At 38.8% G+C, this 26465-nt stretch overlaps 2 protein-coding genes across 2 annotated transcripts in view; both read left to right on the plus strand.

Moving 5' to 3' along the window:
* The first annotated feature begins 1415 nt into the window (after nt 1-1415).
* LOC134466667 (BAG family molecular chaperone regulator 1-like) lies at nt 1416-11366 on the plus strand. Its single transcript, XM_063220549.1, has 7 exons — nt 1416-1527; nt 2313-2441; nt 3798-3880; nt 5716-5829; nt 7415-7522; nt 10118-10180; nt 11264-11366. Exons 1-7 carry the CDS (start codon nt 1491-1493, stop codon nt 11351-11353), a joined length of 624 nt encoding a protein of 207 aa, XP_063076619.1. The 5' UTR covers nt 1416-1490; the 3' UTR covers nt 11354-11366.
* A 3438-nt stretch (nt 11367-14804) lies between these two features.
* The window catches only part of spmap2 (sperm microtubule associated protein 2), a 14826-nt gene continuing 3165 nt past the window's right edge, over nt 14805-26465 (plus strand). Inside the window, exons 1-6 of the mRNA XM_063220550.1 lie at nt 14805-14907; nt 17186-17312; nt 17799-17857; nt 18248-18314; nt 18688-18814; nt 24409-24565. Coding sequence (XP_063076620.1) covers nt 17251-17312; nt 17799-17857; nt 18248-18314; nt 18688-18814; nt 24409-24565 — 472 coding nt within the window. The 5' untranslated portion in view covers nt 14805-14907; nt 17186-17250. The remainder of the gene's footprint in view (nt 14908-17185; nt 17313-17798; nt 17858-18247; nt 18315-18687; nt 18815-24408; nt 24566-26465) is intronic.

Here is a 26465-nt window from a genome sequence, read left to right on the forward strand (position 1 = left end):
GTAACATAAAGTAATACAAAAGGCCAGTGCTCTCCCCATCCTTCTCCATGACTGAGATACCCTGAGCATGGTATTGTCCTGCCACGCTGCTCCCTTGGGGTGCTGTTAGGAATGAAGTCTTAATTAAGAGGGTAAGACATATCTAGACATTCATCCTGGATTTGGTCAGTCGTTTTAAATAGCAAAAAATACAAAAGTCTATTTCTGGATATTGAAAATTACGGACAATGGAGGAGATCCACCTTTGCATGTATGAAAAAGTGTAATTTTCCCTGTCATAATATACTTAGGGGTTGATGATGGTGGGTATTCCTGAAAAAGGGAACAACATTTGTGAATGGACAACATGACTTCTGGAAATAAACTACAGGATGCGCAGTGCACATTTACACAGTGCACCTTTGATACACTACAGTGTTGTTACAAGGTTACAAGACAGCTCACTAAAAATACACAAACCATGAAGGTTGCAAAAGAAGTCGGCGAGCTTGTTAAACATTAATTTCCACAGACCAACATGCATGCACGGTGTCAGTGCACTAGTGCAATGCTTTTTCTGCATGGATCGCAGGTTTTTGCATGCATCACCTTTTGATTTCATGCATCTTGCAAAATGTTCAACAGCAAAGAAAACAAACAAACAATCAAACAAACAAAAGCACCTAATCTGCTATAGCTAAGTTGAATGCATTATTTCCATCATTAGATAGATAGATAGATAGATAGATAGATAGATAGATAGATAGATAGATAGATAGATAGATAGATAGATAGATAGATAGATAGAGAGAGAGATAGATAGATAGATAGATGTTTACGTCCTGAAAATGCATGCAGGCCTACACAACACATCTGAATTTGGAATAGGTGCAAAGATTCTACCTGCACGCCAAGAAGAGAAGACGTCAACACTTTTTCTACGGCCCCTTCCTTTTCTCGCGTTTGTCCCTTGATACCCAGTGAACGATGTACATACGCCCCTCTATGTATTCGAAAATAGCTGACAGTGTTTTTATAAGATCGAATTTACCTGCCGCTGTGTCAATAACACCAACAACTGGCTGTAGAGCTGGAGAGAAATTTGGCTGTGTAGTTCCGCGTGAGCCACGACACGATATGACTATGCTTCCTATTTTCCGCTTTTGGAAATATACCACCAAAGTTTTCCATTGCCTATGGGTTTTACACATTAGCTATTTTATTTGAAATATTTGATCAATTACGCTTAGTTGTAGATCTATTATGAATGTTTTGTTCAAACAGGGGCATTTTACATTTTAATAATCACCAAATGAACACATTGCAACTTTTAGTTTGATACCAAAAAACATCTGGATGTGTTTACTTCCTAGAGCGTGACGTATCTGAGTTCGCTACTTCCCTTGCCACCAGGAAAACACCGCTAAACACACACACACTCGCGCTGAAATATTACTCTTAAATGTTGGAGTACAACGTTAGAAGCGGGGTTTAGTTTCAAAACACAAGCAATGGCAACCGACGCTTTGACAGTCACAGTTGCTTATGGTGCGTGACGTTTCTTATTTGTGGCTTTTGTTGTCATTTTAAATTGGTTACATGAGGTTGTTGACTTGGCGCTTGCTGTGAACCAGTGAAAGCATGGGCATGGACGCTGTCATTCACAAAGTGTGTGCGATGTGTATTAGAACTAGTGTTTCCCCAATGGTGTACGTATTTCTTTCAGCTTCTTCATCTCTCGTAATGTTTGTCATTGTTAAGGAGTTTTGCATAAGCCTATTGTGAGGCAAGCTATTCTCCCGTCATTCAATGTCGATGTGTTCACAGAGTAGGCCTAGAAAGAGTAGAGTTGAGTAGAGTGCTGCCACAGTGTAGCCAAAGTACATTTAATGCACTGCTGCACACTACAATTACATGACCTATTAGGTGAACTTTGCCATTCATCCGGATGATTTTACTCCGGTTTGAAGAAGTTCAGTTCTGCAGAAGAGTCTAAACATCCTCAATCTACAAAAGTCGTCATATCTGAGTGTTGTATGCTATCTATCTATCTATCTATCTATCTATCTATCTATCTATCTATCTATCTATCTATCTATCTATCTATCTATCTATCTATCTATCATCTACATCTTATCGGATCTATCTATCTATAATCTAGATCTTATCTATCTATCTATCTATCTATCTATCTATCTATCTATCTATCTATAATCTAGATCTTATCTGATCTATCTATCCCCACACCGGTGGTCCTTGAGGGTAGTCCACGTGTGCCATGAAATCATTTTGTAAAAAAATCACCTAATGGTCTAAATCTATGTTTCTTGCAGGTACAGCGAAGCACAGCATTACGGTGCGGACGCCGGAGGGAGGGGAGGAGCCATGTCTGAAAGACCTGTGTGACGCGCTGACAGAAGCCACCGGCGTCCCGGCGCCCTCCCAGAAGCTCATCTTTAAAGGTATGCATGCAGTAGCCTGGACATTTGGGTCGAAGACGTGCAAAATGAAATTGTCATTCAGTGTAACGGATACCTTCTGCTGACTGTAACGGTAAAAAAAACATGATTTTAAAATTGTTTCAAGTGAATGGATGACAGCCGAGGCTTTCATGAATTCACTGGAAAAATATATAATAAATAAAACGAGTCGTGTTTTTTTACAGTTACAGTCAGCAAAAGGTATCCGTTACACTGAAGGACAATTTCATTTTGGACGTCTTTGACCCAGTAGCCTGAAGAGGACATTTGTAGTCCCATAGCCACGACATGTGTCTTATAATGGGTTTCAATTGGAAAACACGACACCAAAGAAAGTGGATCTAAGAAGAACCGTCATTTTGTTTCTTTTCCGGTATCCACTTTATGCCGGGTGAACGCCCCTTTAGGAGACCTTCGGTTAGGAGACCTTCGGAGTCCTGAGGTTGAGAATCAATGAAGTCTCCTTAGCGCTGTAGATGGCGGTAGCGCACCTCAAAAAGAGAAGAAGAAGTAGTAGGGACAACGCCCCCTTAGGAAACCCAACTTGAGCACACGGTTTTGCATTGAGTGGCCGTGTTTTGCGATGTCTTTGTTTGATTCAGTATTTTTGGGTATGCACTATGCAGTAGACTAAAGAGGACATTTGTAGTCCCATAGCCATGAGTCTGGGCAACATGGGTCGTCGAGCCAGCGGCCCCCTCTCCCCCACCGCCACCCTGTCCACCGCCACCAAGTAGGCCATATTTGTAGTTCAGTAGCCACGTCTTATAATGGGTTTCAATAGGAAAACACGACACGCTCGGCTGCCTGAAGAGGTCATTTTTGTAGTTCAATAGCCACATCTTATAATGGGCTTCAATGGGAGAAAAGACTACAAAACTGGCTAATTGAAAGGCATGTGTGACGCGTTAACAGAGGCCTCCGGTGCCCCTGCCCCATTTCCAAAAGCTTCAAAGGTATTCAACAGCTAGAAACTCCTGTATGACTTACTAACAGAAGCCACCGGCATCCCTGCACCTTCCCAAAGGTTTATCAAGAGTGTGTGTGTGCGTGCGTGCGTGCGTGTGTGTGTGTGTGTGCGCGTATTTGTGTTTATGAGCGCATGTGTATCAGAGGAAGAAAGAGTACTAGCACATACTGTAATTCTATATGAACACTTTTGATGAAACTTTTCTGTCAGAATCTACAATGTACTGTAAAAAGCCACGGAAATAAAGAGAAGGCACTGAATGAAAAAAGTGTCTACACTTTTGGCTTATCTAAATAACACTAATCTCTCTCTCTCTCTCTCTCTCTCTCTCTCTCTCTCTCTCTCTCTCTCTCTCTCTCTCTCTCCAGGGAAGTCTTTAAAGGAAATGGAGGATACGCTATCCAGCTATGGCATCAAGCAGTCCTGCAAGATCATGCTCATTAGGAAAGGGGTAATGATGAGAATTAGAATAATACCAAAATACGTCTTTCCAGGGTACTCAAAGACTCCTTACAATATATTTACTAGAGATGTATAGGATCCAAGATCCGGTTCCGGATCCAGCAGGATAATAGGTTTGTCAGACTATCCAAATCCGGCAGGATCTTAAGCAGTGGATCCGGTATCCAGCAGTTACCTAAAAATCAGGATCTGGGGCATCTCTACTTTTTACGTAGCCTAGGCTTTTCAGTCAGTCTTTCACAACCCCAATCGCTGCATGGAGTGAAAGCCCTTTGGAAGCGGCCGTTGAAGGCAGTGTGGCAGTAAGCCAATGAGTCTTAAAAAATAGTTTGCGCCAACGTAATAAAAAGGGCCCATGTGTGCGAGTTGGCTATGTGTTTCAACCCTTTCGTAGGATCCGGTATCCGGTTCCGGATCCGGCAGGATCTTAAGCAGTGGATCCGGTATCCGGCAGGATCCTAAAAATCAGGATCCGGTACATCTCTAATATTTACATCATTACATTACATTATACTAAGCTGGCACTTTTTATCCAAAGTGACTTACAGTTATTATTTTTCAGGGTATTGGTTACAGCCCCTGGAGCAATGTGGGGTTAGGTGCCTTGCTCAAGGGCACTTCAGCCATGGATGGAGATGTAGGGAGAGGTCAGGGGGGATTCGAACCTGCAACCCCTAGATTGAAAGACCAACTCTCTAACCGTTAGTCCACGGATGCCCCACTATATTATTATCATGTATTACTGTAACTGCACCAATGTTGACACTGTGAGCATTGAGAAATCAGGCTGTCATCATGCTGTAGCATATGTATCGCACGCATTCATCGTGTTGGTGGGACACCTTTTGAAGTTAAAGCGTGCTCCTCAACGCAACGGTAAAGCGCTTTCATGCACTTTTGACACGTGACGAGGTTTGCACAGTTTTCCTGCCGTGTCTGCGATTGTCACAGCGCATTTCTGTTTGCTAAACGCAAATATGATTTGCTGTGCCCTAACCAAAACCATCCCTAAACCTAACCTGTCAGTAAAGCAATGTTTTTGCTACTTTACTTTGCCAAGAACAGCAACATTAGGCGAATTTCTAGCTAAATTGTGCCTAAACCAAAACCATCCCTAAACCTAACCTGTCACAGGGCGTTGTTGAGCACGCCTTAACTTGAAAAGGCGTATTGGACACACGCGATAGTGGGTTCAAATCAGCGTGTCATCTATACGCAATGCATGATGACATGTTGGGAAAATGCATTCAAAGCCTTATTGGTATTAGACTCGAAATTGTAGTTACTCCAAATGTAACAACAATATCTCTAAAGCGGGACGGATTTGGACCATGAGGCTAATCAAGTTCAAGTTCAAGTTTATTATTATTATTATTATAGCCAAATCAAGCTCAAGCTCAAGTTCAAGTTTATTATAGCCAAATCAACAGTATAACATACAGTTGCTAGGAATGTCTTTGGTTTGCTCGTACATTTAACAACACAGCTAAGACAAAGACAAGAAAACAAGAGGGGCCATAAATAAACAGGGAATTACGCATACAAAAAACATTGGTAATACATAGTGCGATGTCAACAGTTTAAGAGTAATGAAGACCATTTTGGTCTTAACTCAATTTGGACTAAACATGTAACTACTGCACTTTACTTTTGTAGTGCAGAATAGGCTCAGACACACACACACACACGTGTATGCACATATATATAGTATTGTTAAGTAGTCAGACACCTAGCGCATTATGTGTGCATTAACGTGTTAGTAAGAATTAGTAAATGTGCGAACTAATGTTTGGATGGAAATGTGTGTGTGTGTGTTCTCCACAGAACAGTCCGGAAGAGGAGGCGGAGCTTCGTAAGCTGAAGGACATCGAGAAGACGGTGGAGCAGGCGGCTAAGAAGCTGGAGAAGGTGGACGGGGAGCTGGCCGGACTCAGGAACGTGAGTTTGTAGTCCAATAGACCTGTTTTAGAATGGGTTTCAATGGGAGAGAAGACTACACACTAGGCTACCTGAAGAGGCCATTTATATAGTTCAATGGCAGCATCTTATCATGAGTTTTAATGGGAGAAATGACTACACACTACTAGGCTACCTGAAGAGGCCATTTTTAGATGCGTCCCAGCATCTCTATAAGAGGGTCTGTCTGTCCGTCCGTCCGTCCGTCCGTCCGTCTGAAACGCATTCCTTCAATTGTGTCTGAAACGCATTCTTTCAATTGTTCAGTGGCCACAAGGCGGCAGACTTGCCATTTTGGACCGGAGCGAATGCGTGCAAGCATAGCCTTTCTAACCGGATGCTAACGTTGGCGAAAAGTAGCCTAGCCACAGGCTAACTGACAAACGTGAGGCCAACAACTCAGCCGATCGTGATGTACGCCACAAATAGACCAATCGACCTCATATTTAGACACTACAATGTTGATTTCTGCCTTCGATTTTCATCAGTTAAGAAATCTAGCGTCGGATTAACACATTATTAAGGTAGTAAAGCGAGTTGCCGCCATGTTTGTTTTCCAGAATCACCACCCGGGTAGAGAGCTCACGTGCAGCATTCTGGGTAATTGAGTTTCACTGCTTTGTGCCTTGACGGTGAAGCTGGTATTGAAAAAAAAGTCCATAAGCGCATGATTCACCCAAACGGTTTTATTTATTTATTATTTGTCGATGTTTAGATTCTTTCCCACATGCACATACTGCTGAAATGGCGTGATACTAAAGGTTGTTAGGCCTAATAAATGTCTGGTAATTTGTAATGTTCACTTCATCTAGGCTATGTGAAATTTCAAATCATAGCCTATGGTTCTTTTCCAAATCCAATAATGATGATAAGCTTATTATACCCTAAACTGCAAAAAATAAAGCCATGTCTCGCCATTTTGCTGCCTTGCTGCCTGCCACAATATTTGGAGTGTCCATGATGACCAATAAACAAAAAGTACATCCTCGGGGGGCGTTGACAGGCTTGGAGGAGGCCAGGGGGGGGCGTTTGGGGGGGGGGGGGGGGGGGGGGGGATGGCATAGTTGGAACTGGCATAGAGGGACGCATCTGTTGTCCGCCTGTCTGCCTTGTTTATAGTTCAATTGCTGTGTTTTTTAATGGGTTTCAATGGGAAGAAATACTACACACTAGGCTACCTGAAGAGGCCATTTTTGTAGTTCCGTAGCCCAGTCTTACAGTGGGCTTCAAATTAGGGAAGACTACACAATAGGCTACCTGAAGAAGCCATTTGTGTTGTCCAACAGCCGTGTCTTACAATAGGCTTCAATGGGATAGAAGACTACAGCCTAAAGCTGGGCTTACACTCATCTCCACCTCAGGTGCGCAAGTTCCCTCCTCTGCAGCGTGTCACCCATTCTGCTCGCATCCGACGTCGGCTCGTATAGTGTGAGGACATGAGTCGTGAGATATGAACTTTTCAATCACAAAATTTCCTCGTGCAGTGTGAGCAGGAGCTTAATACCCACGACTGAAAATATCGCACAGTGTATGCCCGGCTTAAGTGTTGTGCTTGTATTGTCTGTAGGGTTTCCTGGCCAAAGACCTCCAAGCGGAAGCCCTCAGCAAGCTGGATCATCGGGTCAAAGTCGCCTCGGAGCAGTTCATGAAGATCTTGGAACAAATCGACTCCATGGTAGGTACCACTACCATCAAGACAAACTGGGCAACTTCACAGTGACTAGACCAGTGATTCTCAAAGTTTTTCAGACCGAGGACCACTTTGTTCCCCCAAAAATGTTCAGGGACCATGTGACAACTGAATTGACAGTTGACCACTGCTATTTTGACACTAATTTTGATGCAGATCACTTACTTTTTATTCATATTTACAAGCTTATTATGGTGAAAATATGACTTCAGACATGTTTGGCTTTGTAATAATGTTACATATATAGTCTTCTGCTAGCTTGTCTTGGAAAAGTAGAAATCCCTTTGTGGACCACCTGAGCTCTGTCGCGGACCACTAGTGGTCCCCGGACCACACTTTGACAATCACTGGACTAGACCCAGGGATGACTGGAGCACTCAGCAACTTTTTTGAGTTTTTTTTTATTTTGGTTCACAAATTGCGCATTCAGGGCGACTGAGAACTGCGCCGGTGCTCGTTCCGTTCCCGTTCCCGCACCTAATCGCGAACCGGCCGTCGTGTTCACGCCACAGATTTTAGCGTTCGCAAACCGAAAAGTTGGTTTGCAATGCGAACCGGTACAAAAAGACTAGGTTTTTCTCCGCGAACCGTAACCGTCAGCAGGTTCATCTGGGTATCACAGTCACGTGCGGAAAATGTTCAGAGCTCGGTATGAGCACGGGCGGTTCGCAGATAAGCACTTTAGTGCCAAATGTCACTGTTGCGGGCACCGATACCGACTGCGTTCTGGTTGGCCTGAAAGCCCTGAAAAGTGACTGATGTTTCGGCAACTTCCTAGTGAAGTAGCCCTGTTATGATACAAGGCTGAAGAGCAGACATCCCCTCTTCTAGCTGGTGTGAAGGAGGTCATCTTGCACCGGTTCACCCCCCTCGGGGATCGAACGTGCGATCTCGTGAACTACAACGGTCCGGCAATGGGAGACACAGTACGATACCGCTGGGCCAAGAGACTAGTCTCTCGGCCCAACGGCACGAGACTGTATGAGGCTATCGGAGGGATGTTTACCAAAGTTCCACGCCAACTCTGCTAGTTAGCCTCCGTTACACTGGCATTACCATATTACTATTTACTGTCTGATGAACAAACTATGAACTAGTGCATTCTGTGTGTGCGAACGAACCACATACGCCTTCTTTTAGTAGGGTGCCACGTTTCCTTAGTTTTCAGTTGAAAAAGATTCCTTATCCCTCTACTGCATGAATTATTATATTTACAATGTAAAAAATGTTTCAGTGCTTTTTTAGTGTTAAAATGAGTTAAATAATAGATTTCCAAAAAAAAAATTAAAAATATATTTTTAATTAAGATTTTAGCTTATGGTTGCCATATGGCAACTTCATGCAGTCGTGGAATCTTGTGTAAAATCAGGTTTTTCCTCAAAAAGAGAATTTTTCCTTGATAAAACTCCAATATATTACTTTCCAAATGTTAAAACTCATTAAATTACATAAATTAAAATATATATTTTTAGTATTTAGTGAAATTATTTTTGGTAAGATAGCAAAATATGGTCAACAATTCGGCCCATAGACATGTACACACATTTACAAAAAAGCTTCCGAAAAGGTTGTTTACACCTATTTGCAAACATATACAATGCATTTTTACATTAAACATGTCTAAAATTACAAATATAATTATAAATAAATATAAATATAATTATTCATTTGGCACAATAATTATAAGAAATATCTGTAAAAAATAGCCTCATACTACTCTAATTCTAAGTCATTCCAATGGGGTTGATTGGGGTGAATGGCCAAAATGTTGTTCCATAACTGCATGAAGTTGCCATATGGCAACCATAACATTTTACCATTTTACAAAAAAACCTTTGCATCTACAGTTGTTTTAATGATGAAAAATAACAGTTTACATATTACAGATAGTGTTTTTATTTTTTTTATAACAATATTTTGGGCTGAAATGTTGGTAATACCTTGATTTATGGAGGCCTTGAGCGATGACCTCCACACACCAAAGTAGGTGATGAAAAAGGGCTTCCTGTGTTTATTTCTTAATCATGTGACTTGAAAAGTTTTTTTGGTTTCAAAGTAAAAGGCTGTCTTATCACAAATAAGTCTAAATAAATTGGTTATAGTGTACCATCTACTAGAAAAACTGGAAAAAGTTAACGGTTGCCATATGGCAACCCTATGCAGTAGAGGGTTAAAATATAAAATGACATCTAACACATCTAACACATACATTCTCACTGTTCTGATAAAACAAAATGCTTTATGTGGTGTTATATAGACTCTGCCAATGATATTGAACAATATGCACCTAGCTCGTATTAAGCTCTAGAAAAAAAAGAACTATGAACTACCGGTAGTTCATTTTTGGAACCATGAACAATATATTAACTATAAACACTATTAAACTATGAACGAGCTACTTTATTGAAATGTGTGAACCGACCCTGACTGAACTACTGTCTGTTGAAGATGAAGTTTCCCATCACTGCTTGCGGCCTCCCAGGGGGGGTCCACGGCCCCTACTTTGAGAACGCTACTTGCTACTCTGCTGTCTCACGCTCTCCCCCCTCTTTGTGTGTGTGTGTGTGTGTGTGTCGTCAGAGTTTGCCGGAGAACTTCAGCGACTGTCGCAGCAAGAAGAAGGGTCTGGTCAAATCCGTTCAGGTGAGAAAAGACATCACTAATCTCATTTCCATTCAAATCTATTGGTTAACCCAGCGGTTCTCAAACTTTTTGTGTGAGGCATCACCTGAGAAAATATTGAGCCCTCCGAGTACCACCTACTCAATACAGGAGAGGTTCATAACGGCATCAACAGCTACGGTCACATTCAGTGCAAGTTGTTTTTAAATGTCTTGCTTGCCTAGTATTATTCTGCATTATGTTTTCAGATTCATACAGTTCAATATTACACAATGTGAGACCAAAGAGACAATTTCGACTGCAACAACTTGATCAGCCTTCAAATCAATGCACAAAAAATGTCTTCTTCCAAGTACCACCAGAGGTGTCTCAAGTGCCACCAGTGGTACGCGTACCACAGTTTGAGAACCACTGGGTTAACCCATTTTGTCCTGTGCCCTTTTAGGAAAAGGATGCCCTCTGCCTATTAAATCCTTAATATCTCAGCCTCGGAAGCACATACAACCATGAAATGAGTTGCATTTAAAAGCTAGTACCCTCGTTTGACCTTAGAATGTGTTCATTCAGCTCTAGCACACATTAATAAAACAGCTAAAACCTCAAGAACCTGAATGCAGAGTATTTGTGTTTCCAGGACACAATGGGTTAAAGGAGCACTCCTGCCAATTTTAATATGCTGTTGTATTGTTCACACTACCCTTGACTTGTCAGTACCCGGTGACGATGCAGTTTTTGGCTCAGCCCTTTCTGAGATATGAGCTATTCTAACGGGGGCAACTTTTGTTTACATTTTTACTCCTAGCGTTGCTCCTTCAAAATAGAACTCGAGTCTATTTTCCTACGCAGACGTCTGCGTTCAATGAGGGGCTCCCATTGAAAATGAATGGCTGCTGGCCTCGAATAGAATGTGGACGTTGACTGTGCAGTGTGAAACAATGGACTCGCACTGCTCCTGGAGACGTTAAGTGAACGCGAATATCTTGGTGTGCATGTACCGTTATCCTGCTGACAGACAAACAGTCAGACAGACAAACAAACAGAAAACACAACCTCCTTGGCGGGAGTAAAACTCCTTTTCCTCTACTCTGCTCTCTCTCTAAACAGGGCTTCCTGGCTCAATGTGACCGGATCGAGGCGGGCATATCAGACCACCTGGCCAAAATACAGTCCAAAAACCTGGCCCTCGCTGAGTAGGAGGAAGAGAGGAGAGAAGTGGAGAGAAGAGAAGAGAGGAGAGGAGAGAAGAGGAGGAAGAGAGGAGAGGAGAGAAGAGAAGAGAGGAGAGAAGAGAAGAGGAGAGAGAAGAGGATGGAAGAGAAGAGAAGAAAAGAGAAGAGAAAAGAAGATTGCAGAGGAGAGGATATGAGGAGAAGAGAAGGAGATAGGAGAGGAGAGGATATGAGGAGTGGAGAAGATAAAAGAAGAGATGAGGAGAGAAGAAGGGAAGAGGAGATGAGAAGAAAGGAGAGGAGAGGATATGAGGAGTGGAGAGGGGAGGAGATAGGAGAGGAGAAGAGAAGACAGAAGAGAAGATGAGAGGAGTGAAGACTAGAGGAGAGTAGAGGAGAGAAGAGTATTGAAGACAAAAGAAGATGTGACGAGAGACGAGAAGATAAGATACGGGTGTATGAGGAGAGGAGAGAAGAGGGTGTGTGTGTGTCTGTGTGTGTCTGTGTGTGTGTGTGTGTGTGTGTGTGTGTGTGTGTGTGTGTGTGTGTGTGTGTGTGTGTGTGTGTGTGTGTGTGTGTGTGTGTGTGTGTGTGTGTGTGTGTGTGGAGGGGTTAAATGTGTTAATTGAATGGGTGCTAATACGATATTAAGTATGTAAAGTGAATTCCCTCTCCCCTCTCTGGACTTCTCTTCTCATTTTACCCCAAGAAGAACATATCTTTATGTGCGTTTGCGTGTGTGTTTGTGTGTGTGTTTATTTGTGTTTGTGTTTGCATTTGTTTTCGTTCAACCCATCGAAGTGTGTGTGTGTGTGTGTGTGTGTGTGTGTGTGTGTGTGTGTGTGTGTGTGTGTGTGTGTGTGTGTGTGTGTGTGTGTGTGTGTGTGTGTGTGTGTGTGTGTGTGTGTGTGTGTGTGTATATGCATGTGCAAGTGTGAGTATGAGTTTTTATTTGTGTGCGTTCAACCCATCGATGTGTGTGTGTGTGTGTGTGTGTGTGTGTGTGTGTGTGTGTGTGTGTGTGTGTGTGTGTGTGCACGTGCAAGTGTGAGTATGAGTTTTTGTTTGTGTGTGTGTTTGTGTTGGCTGAAGCCTAAAGAGTCCCCTGCCCGGTTCACCGTTGTGTGAAGTCATTTTCAGTAGCGCTTACTTGACGCCGGCGTCATACAGATGACATAAGTGTCAAAACCGTGTCGTCGTGTCATAAAAAATGTTCAGTTGCCATTAAGTGACATTCGGTTATGGGTAAAGACGGCCCACACAAAGTCAACTTGTCATGCCAATTGAATGTTTATGACGTGGACATCATATTTATGAGTCATCTGTGACTATCTGTTATGACACGGTTATGACACTGTTATGTCGTACTTATAACACAGGCGTCAAGGGTAGTGTTATCTTATCCCCTCTCCACAATGTTTCAAAATTGTTCCATTCAACCAACAGTAAAATAGAAAAGAATTTCAGGCTGTGTGTCTTTTTCCTGATTATCAGATGAGAATTCCAAACAAAGATGTCTCTTACTTACTGTATCATTGATTCCAAATGATGAAAACACTCCTAGACTCCTAACCTCCTCAAGATGACATACAGTGCCGCCAGTTAGTATTGGCACCCTTTAATTTTATTTTCAAAGTGTGCAATATATCCAGAAATAAATGGAAATATACACAACTTTTACCATCAGGATCTTTTAACTGAACATTATAAGATATTTAGAATTGCCAAGTATTTATTTCCAAATGCATTTTGTAATTTCAAGCAAAAACACGAAAAAGGGCATGTCCAGGAATATTGGCACCCCTCCTTCAAGGGTTATTAGACTGCAATGGCAGCCTCCGAAGGTTTTGGTTTTCATCAATGACTGTGTTCTTTCATTTTACAACCAATCCACTGTGCATTTGGATGTGTTCTTTGGGTTTTTGTCTTGCTGGAGTGCACATGATGTTCAACTCAAACCAAGTGTTCTTGCCATGGTTACCAATTTTCCTGTAAATGATGATACCTGTCATGTCATGATGCTTGTCATGATACCTGTGATACGGTCAAAGTCTCCAATACCTGATGCAACAATGGGGTGACATAATATTATGGATCGGACACCATGCTTGATTTTTGGTAAGGTGTCCTTTTCCTTAAAGACTTTTCTTGCAGAGTATGCAAACATGTTGTTTGTGTAAGTCACTTAAAAACTGTGCTATTGCTTCATCTGACCTTAAAACATTCTTGAAAGGGCTGTGCTATGCCTGTATTTTCTCATACAGCCGTGAGGTGTTCCCTGTTTTGACTTTTATTAAGCAATGTTGTCTGCCTTGGTCTCCATCCAAAAGGCACTACTTTGTGTAGTGTTTAACACAGGGTGCTTATTCAAAAAAACTACCCAAAACAGTTCAAAGTTGACAGTCAGATCTGTAGATGTTAGCCCCTGTGTTTTTCATTATTTGCACCGACTTCCAAATACTTTTATCATGTCTTCCCCTACCCCCCACATCCAAGGATGTTCTTTACAGCTCCATGTTTGGCAGATTTCTGAATAACACAACAGTGTTGAAAATGTTATACCAAGGTCTTTTGAGATGACCTTTTATTATTTGGAGGTCTTGTTTTTGCAAATAATAGTATTTGTGGTGTCCTCAGGCAGCTCCTCTGTCTTCACATTGGTGAAAGACACGCAAGCTGTAACAGGTGGTTATTTAAACACAAATATCATAATTCCTTGCCTAATTCATGCTATATGGGTAAAAGCAAGTAGTCAAAGGTGATTCCCATTTGCGATTTACCATAATTGAGTCAAATTAGGTGCCAATACCAGTGATCCAGGGAGCTTTACTGTCTTCAATTTTTTTCCCTCTCATAGTTTAGTATTTAATGCTGTTTATTATTTTTATATTAGTATCAACCACAAACTATCTATAGAAAAATCATGGTTGACATTATTTGTTGTCTGGAGATATACATAAACTTCAATGGTGCCAATAGTAATGGCGGCACTGTACATTGTGAATAGAGAAACCAAGAGGAAAAGTGTGTTGTCGTTTTGTTTTTGTTTGTTTGTTTGTTTGTTTTACATTATTTTCACTATCCCTGTCAAGTTGCTGCTTTGTTTGCAGTAATGTGATGGGTGTGTCAACAATTGGTACTCAATATATCAGCAACTCAATATATCTGTATAAAAAGAAAAGCCTGTTTCCCTTAATTTAGTAGTAGGCCTAGACCTACGAGGAGACGTACAAGACTGTACCAACTGTAGTTAGGCAAACCGTGTGTAAGGTTTAGCAAAGAAGCCATACACTGGTGCCAACTTATGTGGGTTTGTGTCACTGACTTCTATACTATAACATATAGAAGTCAGTGGTTTGTGTTGAGGCATAACAATAAAGAATAGAATGTTCAATAGAAATTCCAATTGTTGACACGTCACAATACAACAACGTTCTATTGACAATGAGCCAGACAGACGCAGCAGGTAAACTTGATACTTGTACACATTATATTGTTGCTTTGGCAACGTTGTTGGATTGTTTACGTCGAACGACTAGACAGCGAGCACAAAGCGGCACCCAGGAGCTCTGTTCGAAGGTAGGTGAAATACACAAATGACAATGGTTGTTGTTTTGTCTGGATTAGATATGTTAAGTAACCCTAGACTGCGTGGAAATATGAAACCCTGCGGAATAGAAAGAAATAGATACCAACAGCTCCTAAGGTGAAATGTGTTTGTATTACTTGTCTGCATTACTTATGTCTGGCGGTGGGAAGGTGTTGGCTATATGAAACGCTGCGGAATTGCTCTATGAATATTAACATGATGTCTGAGGGTTTTTTTAGGCTGTAGGAATATTTCACCATATAGGCATTCTACTATATACAAAATATACGCTTAGTAATTATTGGAGTTGTTGCTGGCCGAAAAGTCTAGTCTCTGTCAATCTTCAAAAATGATCAGATATTCAAAAATCAATTCATGCTGTGCTCGTATCGCGTCCCCTCAGGTAGATCTGCTGGTTTTTGATAAAGGTGTGATGGCCATCTGCTGGTCACAATTGGTATTGCTGTAAATGATTATACTATTAGATAGATAGATAGACAGACAGACAGATGTCAAGTCAAGTCAAGTCAAGTAGGTTTTATTGTCAATTTCTTTACATGCACTGGTCATACAAAGAATTTGAAATTACATTTCTTGCTTTCCCATACAGACATAGACTAATCTAGGTAAGGACATAGACAGTATAGACATAGACAGTACTTATACATAGACTTAAGACAGTATGGACATAGACAGTGCTCATACAGACATTTAAAGTGCAAGACTGGACAACAGAAGACTTGTAGAGGACATACATTAAGAGGTATTTGTTGTGCTTTTGTGCTTTTCCTAAAAAAAAAGTCCTTTATAGCGTTCTGACATGGTAATAGTAGCATTTTGAAGAAAATAAATATTAAAAAAGGTCTGTCAAGTACACCAGCAGCAGTGTGTGTGTGTGTGTGTGTGTGTGTGTGTGTGTGTGTGTGTGTGTGTGTGTGTGATGTGTGTGTGTGTGTGTGTATGTGTGTGTATGTGTTTAGTGCAGGTAGAAGGTGCGGTGTGCGTCTTGTGTGTGTGTTCGTGTGTCTGTGTGTGTGTGTGTGTGTGTGTGTGTGTGTGTGTGTGTGTGTGTGTGTGTGTGTGTGTGTGTCAGTGTGTGTATGTTTGGGTTTAGTGCAGAAAGTGCAGTGTGCTTGTGTGTGTGTGTGTGTGTGTGTGTGCATGTTTTGAGTTAGTGCAGGTTGAAAGTTCAGTCACAAGTATAGTAGTGCAGGTGGAATGTTCAGTCGCAGATATGGTGGTGGGGGATGGGGGGGGGGTTGTCAGTGGCCTTGCTGGCTAGAGGCTGACAGTCGAGGGAGAGTGGGTTGAGTGTTCAGCATCTTGATCGCTTGGTGCATTGTGCAGCTCTGACAGATGTCCATACTATATATATACATTGATTAATTGATGGGATTCTTTATTGATTGATTCAGTCATTGACTGACTGGATGCAACGGTCTGTACAGTTTATGTCTCTGTGTTTTTATTCAGTGAGACCAAAGGTCATTTTCTTGCTGGCATGACAATACAGTTACACTCTACTCTACTGTATTGTATTGTATTGTATTGTATTGTATTGTATTGTATTGCATTATTCTATTCTATTCTATTCTGTTCTGTTCTGTTCTATTATATTATTCTACTTTATTCTATTCTATTCTATTCTATTGTTTGACTGATGGATAGATTGATAGTTTGATTGACTGTTTGATTCAGGGGGTCAGGATTTGGCTGATTAGCTTCGCCGATTAGCAAGGCACTTCCTCGTTGCAATTCCGCCACCACTTCGCTCAAAGAGGGAGAACGCGATTGGTGGGTGCGCGAGTTTAGTGTTTGGCACACATACCTATACAGGTGTGTGGTTGGGCACCTCCATGCATCCAATGCCCGTCTTCCATATATCTTTCTGGTCAATCGTATATATCGTAACGTGGCACGTAATTGGCTGAGTAAACTGGTGGCGGAAACGACTCCATCTTTGAAGCTGAAAAATTCGTTCAATTTTGGCTGAATTCACTAGCCTAGAATTTCCCATTGAAATGACTGGAGGCGGGACTTATTCACTCTCTCCAGTTCTTATACTACCTCCATGGTTTGATTGGTTGATGTGTTCAGGTTGGCCCCAGCTGACCGTGTGTTTGATTGGTTGATGTGTTCAGGGTGGTGTGTTTGATTGGTTGATGTGTTCAGGGTGGCCTCAGCTGATTGGTTGATGTGTTCATGGTGACCTCAGCTGATTGGTTGATGTGTTCAGAGTGGCCTCAGCTGATTGGTTGATGTGTTCAGGGTGGCCTCAGGTGACGGTGTGCTGCCTGTCTCCATCCGTGTCTGCTGTTGTCATCTTCATCACCATGGCAACGCGGATTGAGCAGCTGGCCAGACCCAAGCCCAACCGCCTCCGCTTCCCGGACAGGTACACACACACACACACACACACACTCAAGCGCACACATACACACACACGCACTACCACAACCGCCCCCGCTTCCCCGACAGGTATGCACGCACAGTCGCACACACACACACACACACACACACACACACACACACACACACACACACACACACACACATGGATGCACCTGCACACACATGCACGCACACGCCGCACACACACACATGCACGCACACACGCACGCATGCACGCACACTGTGTGACTAAATCAAACTTTTTTCTCTTTACATAATTTATTTTCCTCATCTACTATGTATCCTGATATTATTTTATATTCATGCATGTCATATATACACACTCACACTCACCACCACCACCATACATTATATATTATATACATACTCAAACTTTCTCTTTCTCCCTGTGTCCCTCTCTCTCTCGTAATAAAACTTTGTTGTGCCCTGTTGTTGTTGTTGTTGTTGTTGTCGTTGTTGTTGTCGTCAGGCGGTCGGTGTACTGGGTGGACCACTTCCCTCCGGAGAGGAGCCACACCACCAGCTTTGGTAATGATAATAATAATAATAATAATAATGATAATAATGATAATAATGATAATAATAATAATAATAATACTTCCATGGTACCCTGAGCATGGTACCATCCATTGAGGCAATTTTGTTGTATTTCTTTGGCCTGTTTCTTTTGTCTATCCAACCATCCATCTATCTATCTATCTATCTATCTATCTATCTATCTATCTATCTATCTATCTATCTATCTATCTATCTATCTATCTATCTATCTATCTATCTATCTATCTATCTATCTATCTATCTATCTATCTATCTATCTGTCTGTCTGTCTGTCTGTCTGTCTGTCTGTCTGTCTGTCTGTCTGTCTGTCTGTCTGTCTATCTGTCTGCCTGCCTGCCTGCCTGCCTATCTGTCTGTCAGATCTGTCCCCGAGGTGGAGTAAATTGGCGGAGTCCAAACCAAGTCATCTGGGGTTCGAGCATAGCAGGTATGTTTACACACACACACACACACACACACACACACACACACACACACACACACACACACACACACACACACACACACACACACACACACACACACACACACCTACCTTTCTATTCTCTGACTCTCTCTCTCTATTTATCCATCAAGTTGAACTCATTGTACATATCTACTGAGTTGCTGAATCTCTCTCTCTCTCTCTCTCTCTCTCTCTCTCTCTCTCTCGCTCGCTCGCTTTCTGTATTGGCTTTCCGTCTCTTTCAAACTTTTGCTCGCTCTATCTCTTTTTCTCTCACCTGTGCCCCCCCTCTCTCTCTACCTATCTCTCTATCTCGCTCTATATCTCTCTCTCTCCTCTCTCCTCCCTCTATCAGTCGTTCTCCGGAGTGGCCCGTGAGCGTAGCGGCGACGAGAGCTCGGGCCTCAAGGAGGGTGTGCAGCCTGGCGTTGCCACGACAACCGGTGGAGGGGTGGCAGCCCGATCGGCCCATCATGTACAGCGTGAGTAACGACGACAAGGGAAGAGTAGAATAGAGAGTATACAGTAGAGCAGTGATTCTCAAAGTGTGGTCCAGGGACCACTGGTGGTCTGCGACAGAACTCAGGTGGTCCGCGAGGGGAATTCTACCAGAGAGAGTAGAGAGAGAGAGGTTCCATTGGGCCATTGTTTCCGGGTTCTATTATTGCAAGGGGGGGGTGGGGAGAAATCCCCCTTTAGGCAGACCTAGGCAGACCTAAGGACTGTTCTATTCAATGCTAAGAGTATTATGACACGCCCCTTTAGGCAGACCGGAACCTGGTCATGTTAGGTGCCCATAGCAACCTATTACATTGGCATATCTCTATATACTTAAAGAATCTCTGATTCTACTTTTCACAGATGAGCTAGCTGGAGGCTATAGTTGTAACATAATTACAAAGCTAACCCAGGTCAAAAAAATGTGTACTTAAGTGTACTTTAAATATATTTAATTTTCAGAAAGTATATTTTAAGTACACTCTATTTATCAAGTACAGTACTTAAGTATGGTATTTAAAAATATACTTATAGTTTAGTGTATTTTAAATATATTTTAAAATCATTTGTATTATTAAAGTTATGTACTTAAATATAGTTTTATAAAATATACTGTTAGTGTATTGTATTTTAAATGTATTTTAAGTATATTTGTATTTTAAAAGTAATGTGCTAAGTGTAGTATTGTAAAATATACTATTAGTGTATTATATTTTAAGTGTATTTCAAGTATATTTGTATTTTAAAAGTAATGTGCTAAAGTGTAGCATTATAAAGTATACTATTAGTGTATTGTACTATAAGTGTATTTTAAGTATCTTTGTATTTTAAAAGTTATATACTTCAGTGTAGTATTATAAAATACACTATTAGTGTATTGTATTTAAATGTATTGTAAGTACATTTGTATTTTAAAAGTAATGTGCTAAAGTGTAGTATTGTCAAATATACTATTAGTATATTGTATTTTAAGTCTATTTTAAGTACATTTGTATTTTAAAAGTAATGTGCTAAAGTGTAGCATTATACAGTGTACTATTAGTGTATTATATTTTAAGTGTATTTTAAGTATCTTTGTATTTTAAAAGTTATGTACTTAAGTGTAGTATTATAAAGTACACTATTAGTGTATTGTATTTAAATGTATTGTAAGTACATTTGTATTTTAAAAGTAATGTGCTAAAGTGTAGTATTGTCAAATATACTATTAGTATATTGTATTTTAAGTCTATTTTAAGTACATTTGTATTTTAAAAGTAATGTGCTAAAGTGTAGCATTATACAGTATACTGTTAGTGTATTATATTTTAAGTGTATTTTAAGTATCTTTGTATTTTAAAAGTCATGTACTTAAGTGTAGTATTATGAAATACACTATTAGTGTATTGTATTTAAATGTATTTTAAGTACATTTGTATTTTAAAAGTAATGGGCTAAAGTGTAGCATTATAAAGTATACTATTAGTGTATTATATTTTAAGTGTATTTTCAGTATCTTTGTATTTTAAAAGTTATGTACTTAAGTGTAGTATTATAAAATACACTATTAGTGTATTGTATTTAAATGTATTGTAAGTACATTTGTATTTTTAAAGTAATGTGCTTAAGTGTGGTATTGTTAATTATACTAGTAGTATATTCAATTTGAAGTCTATTTTAAGTACATTTGTATTTTAAAAGTAATGTGTTAACGTGTAGTATTATAAAATACACTATTAGTGTATTGTATTTAAATGAATTGTAAATACATTTGTATTTTTAAAGTAATGTGCTAAAGTGTGGTATTGTTAAATACACTATTAGTATATTCTATTTCAATGTATTTTAAGTACATTTGTATTTTAAAAGTAATGGGCTAAAGTGTAGCATTATAAAGTATACTATTAGTGTATTATATTTTAAGTGTATTTTAAGTATCTTTGTATTTTAAAAGTTATATACTTAAGTGTAATATTTTAAAATACACTATTAGTGTATTGCATTTAAATGTATTGTAAGTACATTTGTATTTTTAAAGTAATGTGCTTAAGTGTGGTACTGTTAAATATACTATTAGTATATTCAATTTTAAGTCTATTTTTAAGTACATTTGTATTTTAAAAGTAATGTGTGTTAAAGTGTAGTATTATAAAATGCACTATTAGTGTATTGTATTTAAATGTATTGTATTTGAAGACATACTATTGGTGTAGTATATTTTAAGTGTATTTTAAGTGTATTTGTATTTTAAAAGTAATGTGCTAAAGTTTGGTATTAGAAAGAATATTTGAAACGTACTTAAAGTTAAGTATGGTTTTAGTATTAAGTACACTTGTACAAAGTTTGATTTTAGCACCAAAAAGTAAACTTAAAATGTGTTAAAGCTCTACTTAATTATATTTCCAGTGTATTTAAGTATACTATAAGTTGTCCCAAAATAACACAACTTCAGTATGTACTTCTGCAGCATGCTATAAAGTGCTTTCTCATGACCTTGAAATAGATTTGTAGCATACTTCAAATAGTTACACTTAACCAAATGTTAAAGTACACATTAAACATCTTTTAAAGTGAATTAGTAAGTATATTTATATATAGTAAGTATATATATATATATATATATATATATATATATATATATATATATATATATATATATATATATATATATAAAAAATATATATATATATATATATATATATATATATATATATATATATATATATATATATAAAAAATACTAACCCCTCTGCAACTGCACTTATTGTTCTGTATATCTCCTGTGCACATTGTATTTGCTTGTGATGTTGGCTTGAATATGTCCTCTTTTGAAAGTCGCTTTGGTTATAAAGCGTCTGCCAAATGCAATATAATGTAATGTAATGTAATATATTTAAAATGTACTTACATTTAAGTATGATTTTAGTATATTAAGTACACTTCTGCAAAGATTGATTTTAGTACCAAAAAGTCAGCTTAAAATGTGTTAAAGCTCTACTTAATCATACTTCAAGTGTATTTAAGTATACTATAAGTTGTCCCAAAATAACGTTCTTTAAATACACACTTTTGAAGTATATTTTAAATACAAAAATACATACTTATTAAGTATATTAAGTACACTTTTTTCACCTGGGTACTTTTTTTAAACCATCATTTTAGTGTATTTTAACCTAGGCTTATTTATTCATTATGCTTTGTAACATTAAATAACCTTCCACCTTCCATTTTGTTAATGTATTTTCATGGTAAAAACACCATATTGAAGAGCACAAACAGATCTTAAAAAGGCATATAAGGCCTTACCTTTTAAGCACAATACTGAAGTCTGTACTTAAGTTGTGTTATTAGTGTATTAAGTGCACTTTAAGTGTACTTTTTGGCGCACAAATTAAACATGTAAAAGTGTCTTTAATTCGATAAAAGCATACCACCACCAATGATTTCTAAGTATTATTATTAAGTATATAAAAGTATACTTAAAGTGTACTACTCAAGACTATTACTTCAAGAACGTAATTGTGCCTGTTGTATAACAGGTAGTTGTGGTCTAGTGGTTAGAGTGCAGGTCTGTGGTTCAGTGAATTGTGGGTTCAAATCCTGGTTGAGGCAGTGGTTGTTGTCTGAAGTGAAGGTGAAAGGAAGGTTCATGTAAATGGCTGATGACTGTGAACAAGTCAGTGTACAATGGTAATGAGTAATTAGAGATTACATTGATGATTTTTTCATATACTTTTGAAATATATTTAAAGTGTACTTAAAATAAATATATTTGAAATGTGCTTAAAGTAAAATCTACTTGTAGTATACTTAAAATACATTTAGAGTCAATACACTTAAAATATACTTAAAGCGATTTTTGTGAATATATTTGAAATGTACTTAAAGTAAAGTATGCTTTAGTATATTAAGTACACTTGTACAAAGTTTGATTTTAGTACAAAAAAGTCAACTTAAAATGTGATTAAGCTCTACTTAATTATATTTCAAGTGTATTTAAGTATACTATAAGTTGTCCCAAAATAACACAACTTAAGTATGTACTTCTGCAGTATACTATAAATTACTTTCTCATGACATTGAAATAGATTTCTAATGTACTTAAAATGCACTTATCCGCATGCTAAAGTTCACATTAAACACATTTTAAAGTGACTTGGTTAGTATACTTATAATGTACTTAAAGTCAAATATATTTTTAGCATATTAAGTACACTTGTACAAAGTTTCATTTTAGTACAAAAAAGTCAACTTAAAATGTGATTAAGCTGTACTTAATTATATTTCAAGACTATTTAAGTATACTATAAGTTGTCCCAAAATAACACAACTTAAGTATGTACTTCTGCAGTATACTATAAAGTACTTTCTCATGACGTTAAAATAGATTTCTAATGTACTTAAAATGCACTTATCCGCATGCTAAAGTACACATTAAATACATTTTAAAGTGACTTGGTTAGTATACTTATAATGTACTTAAAGTTAAATATATTTTTAGTATATTAAGTACACTTATACAAAGTTTAATTTTAGTACAAAAAAGTCAACTTAAAATGTGTTTAAGCTCTACTTAATTATATTTCAAGTACATTTAAGTATACTATAAGTTGTCCCAAAATAACATTCTTTAAATACACACTTTTGAAGTACACTTTAAATACAATAAAACATACTTATTAAGTATATATTAAGTACACTTTTTTTTACTTGGGAAACATAGCTGAAGTCTTATTTTCACCACAATAAGACAGGCTTGTAATGTGAATAAAAAGTGAGTGATTTAGCAGTGTCAAATTTGCACCCCTCAACTGTCAATTCACTTGAAAGGTGGTCCTTGAAAAAAATGTTTGGGGGAGAAAGTGATGCTCGGTCTGAAAAAGTTTGAGAAACACACTGGTATATAGAGGAATATCTTTTACGTATTAGCAGCAAGACTGTAGTCTCTTTTTTGCTACATAAATGCTCATCAACATTATCTTTGAGCATGGGAAATTTGAAATGATCACAGACAGCAGATCTAAAGTTATCAGAAAAAATTGATTTTTTTTTTGCAGGTCAGATTTTGTTGTATGGCTGCAAAATGTTGGCCTGTGCTCTAAACATCAGATGCATTTCATGACACCATGACATTTAAGACATTTAAACACCATGACATTTAAGACATTTAAACACCATGACATTTAAGACTATTTAAACACCATGACATTTAAGACATTTAAACACCATGACATTTAAGACTATTTAAACACCATGACATTTAAGACATTTAAACACCATGACATTTAAGACATTTAAACACCATGACATTTAAGACATTTAAACACCATGACATTTAAGACATTTAAAAATCTTAATGAAAGAGTGAGGAGGTCTCATTATGGGTACAGTTGAGACGCTATCATTTTCACCATGTAAATCAATGCATGATGTTTGATCCATTTATGAACTATGAAGTAATGAAAAAATGTGTGTGTGCGCGAGCGTGTGTGTATGTATGTTTGTATATATGTGTGTGTGTGTGTGTGCATGCGCGCATGTGTGTGCGTGCGTGCGTGCGTGCGTGCGTGCGTGCGTGCGTGTGTTTTCCACTCTCTAGTTAACTCGTGCTGTCCAGTCTGCTGTGCCTAGTCGGCGTGTGTGTGAGCTGTCTCAGCCCAAGCGTGTGAGTAGGTCGCCCTCTACTGACCACTGGCTGAATAACCTGGCCACCGCCCAGCACAACACCGCAACCTCCAGGATACATCAACTATCTGGTAAGATGATGGAAGATGATGGCCTATTATAATATACAGTTAGAGCCATAAATATTTGGACATCTGCACAATTTTCATCTTTTTGGTGCTGTACACCATCCCAATGGATTTGAAATGAAACAAACGACATGTACATTAACAGCAGACTTTCAGCTTTAATATGAGGGTGTTTGCGTCCAAATCGAGTGAACTGTGAAGGAATTATGACATTTTCTATCAGTGCCACCCCATTTTTAAGGGACCAAAAGTAATTGGACAGTCTAGTATTTATACATCAAACTTTCAATTTTTAATTATTTGGTTGCAAATACTTTCCAGTCAGTTACAGCCTGTAATTTGCAATCCATAGACGTCAATAGACACTGGGTTTTATCTCTGGTGATGCTATGGTGAGCTCTCTATTGCAACAGTCTTCAGTTCCTGCTTATTCTTATGGTATATTCCCTTCAGTTTTGCCTCCAGCAAGTGAAATGCTTGCTCAACCGTACTCAGGTGAGGTGATTGACTGGGCCATTGAATAATATTCCACTTTTTTGGGGTAGAAATGGCTTAGTGGCTTTCAGATGAAGCTTTGGGTCATTGTCCATCTGCACCGTGAAGCATTGTCCAATGAGTTCAGAACCATTAGGTTTAATATGACATGATAATATAGCCTGAAAATCTTCAGAATTCATCCTGTGGCTTTTGTCGGAAGTCCTCATCATCAATAAATACAAGGGGACAATAGTATTGACGGATATGCATGCCCACACCATGACACTACCACCACCATGATTCACTGATTGGGTGGTATGCTTTGAATCATGAGCAGTTCCTTCCCTTCTCTATACTCTTTTCTTCCCATTACCCTTGTACAAGATGATTTTTGTCTCCTCTGTCCATAGGATGTAGCTCAAGACCTATACAGTCTTTTTAAGACGTTGTTTGGCAAAGCCAAATCTGGTATTGCCATTTCTGATGCAATCAATAATTTACATCCTTTAGTAAACCCTCTGTATTTCCTATGGTGAAGTGTTCCTCAATGTTCTTGATCTTTTTTCTTGATTGTTGCCTTGGACATGTATCCACCGTTCACCTGGACACTGTTCTACATCTGGCCAACTGTTGGGAGATGGGGTTTTGTTCACCAGATACAGAATATTGTCTGTCATCCATAGCATTTGTCTTGCATGTCTGCCAGGTAATTTGGTGTTACTTTTTTTTCCAATATTCTGAACTCTTGAATTAGTCATATTCAATGTTTCCCCATCTCTCAAATGGGTTTGTTTTGATTTTTTTCAACCTTATGATGGCTTACATCACTGATGGTGACAGGTGGACTTTGGATCTCATGGATATTCCGTAAAAATATATGGAAATGCAAATGGAACACTTCAAATTAACTCCAAGACCTTGTATTGACATCTTGGTGATGGTGTAGTAAGGGAATAACACACATCTGACTGGAAAATAGCTGAAAAGCCTACTGTCCAATTACTTTTGATCCCTTGAAAAGTGGGCAACACACACAAAAAACGTTGCGATTTCATTCCTGTTTGTGCGATATGGATTTTAACACCCTCACATTAACGCTGAGAGTCTACAGTTAATGCACAGCTTGTTTGTTTTATTTAAAATCCATTGTAGTGGGGTATAGGGTGGAAAAGGATGATAATTGTGTTGCTGTCCAAATATTTCTGGCCCTAACTGTAAGATGATGGCTATTATAATATAGGATGATGGCTATTATTTTATCTATCTATCTATCAGAGAGAGCGAGGGAGCGTGGAGAGTTTGTAGATGAGAGAATGAGTCTGTGTGTGTGTGTGTGTGTGAGAGAGAGAGAGAGAGAGAGAGAGAGAGAGAGAGAGATGTATTCGCCTTCTTTGTCTTAGTTGTTTTTCAGATTTCAGCACCACAT

The sequence above is a fragment of the Engraulis encrasicolus genome, chromosome 16, assembly GCF_034702125.1.
Source record: "Engraulis encrasicolus isolate BLACKSEA-1 chromosome 16, IST_EnEncr_1.0, whole genome shotgun sequence".
NCBI lineage: Eukaryota > Metazoa > Chordata > Actinopteri > Clupeiformes > Engraulidae > Engraulis > Engraulis encrasicolus.

What these genes read in the sequence shown, in the direction of transcription:
- LOC134466667 (XM_063220549.1), top strand. Translation starts at nt 1,491, where the DNA reads ATGGCAACCGACGCTTTGACAGTCACAGTTGCTTATG. An exon ending in GACAGTCACAGTTGCTTATG is followed by an intron (nt 1,528 to 2,312) that starts GTGCGTGACGTT and finishes TGTTTCTTGCAG; the next exon opens with GTACAGCGAAGCACAGCATT. An exon ending in TCATGCTCATTAGGAAAGGG is followed by an intron (nt 3,881 to 5,715) that starts GTAATGATGAGA and finishes TGTTCTCCACAG; the next exon opens with AACAGTCCGGAAGAGGAGGC.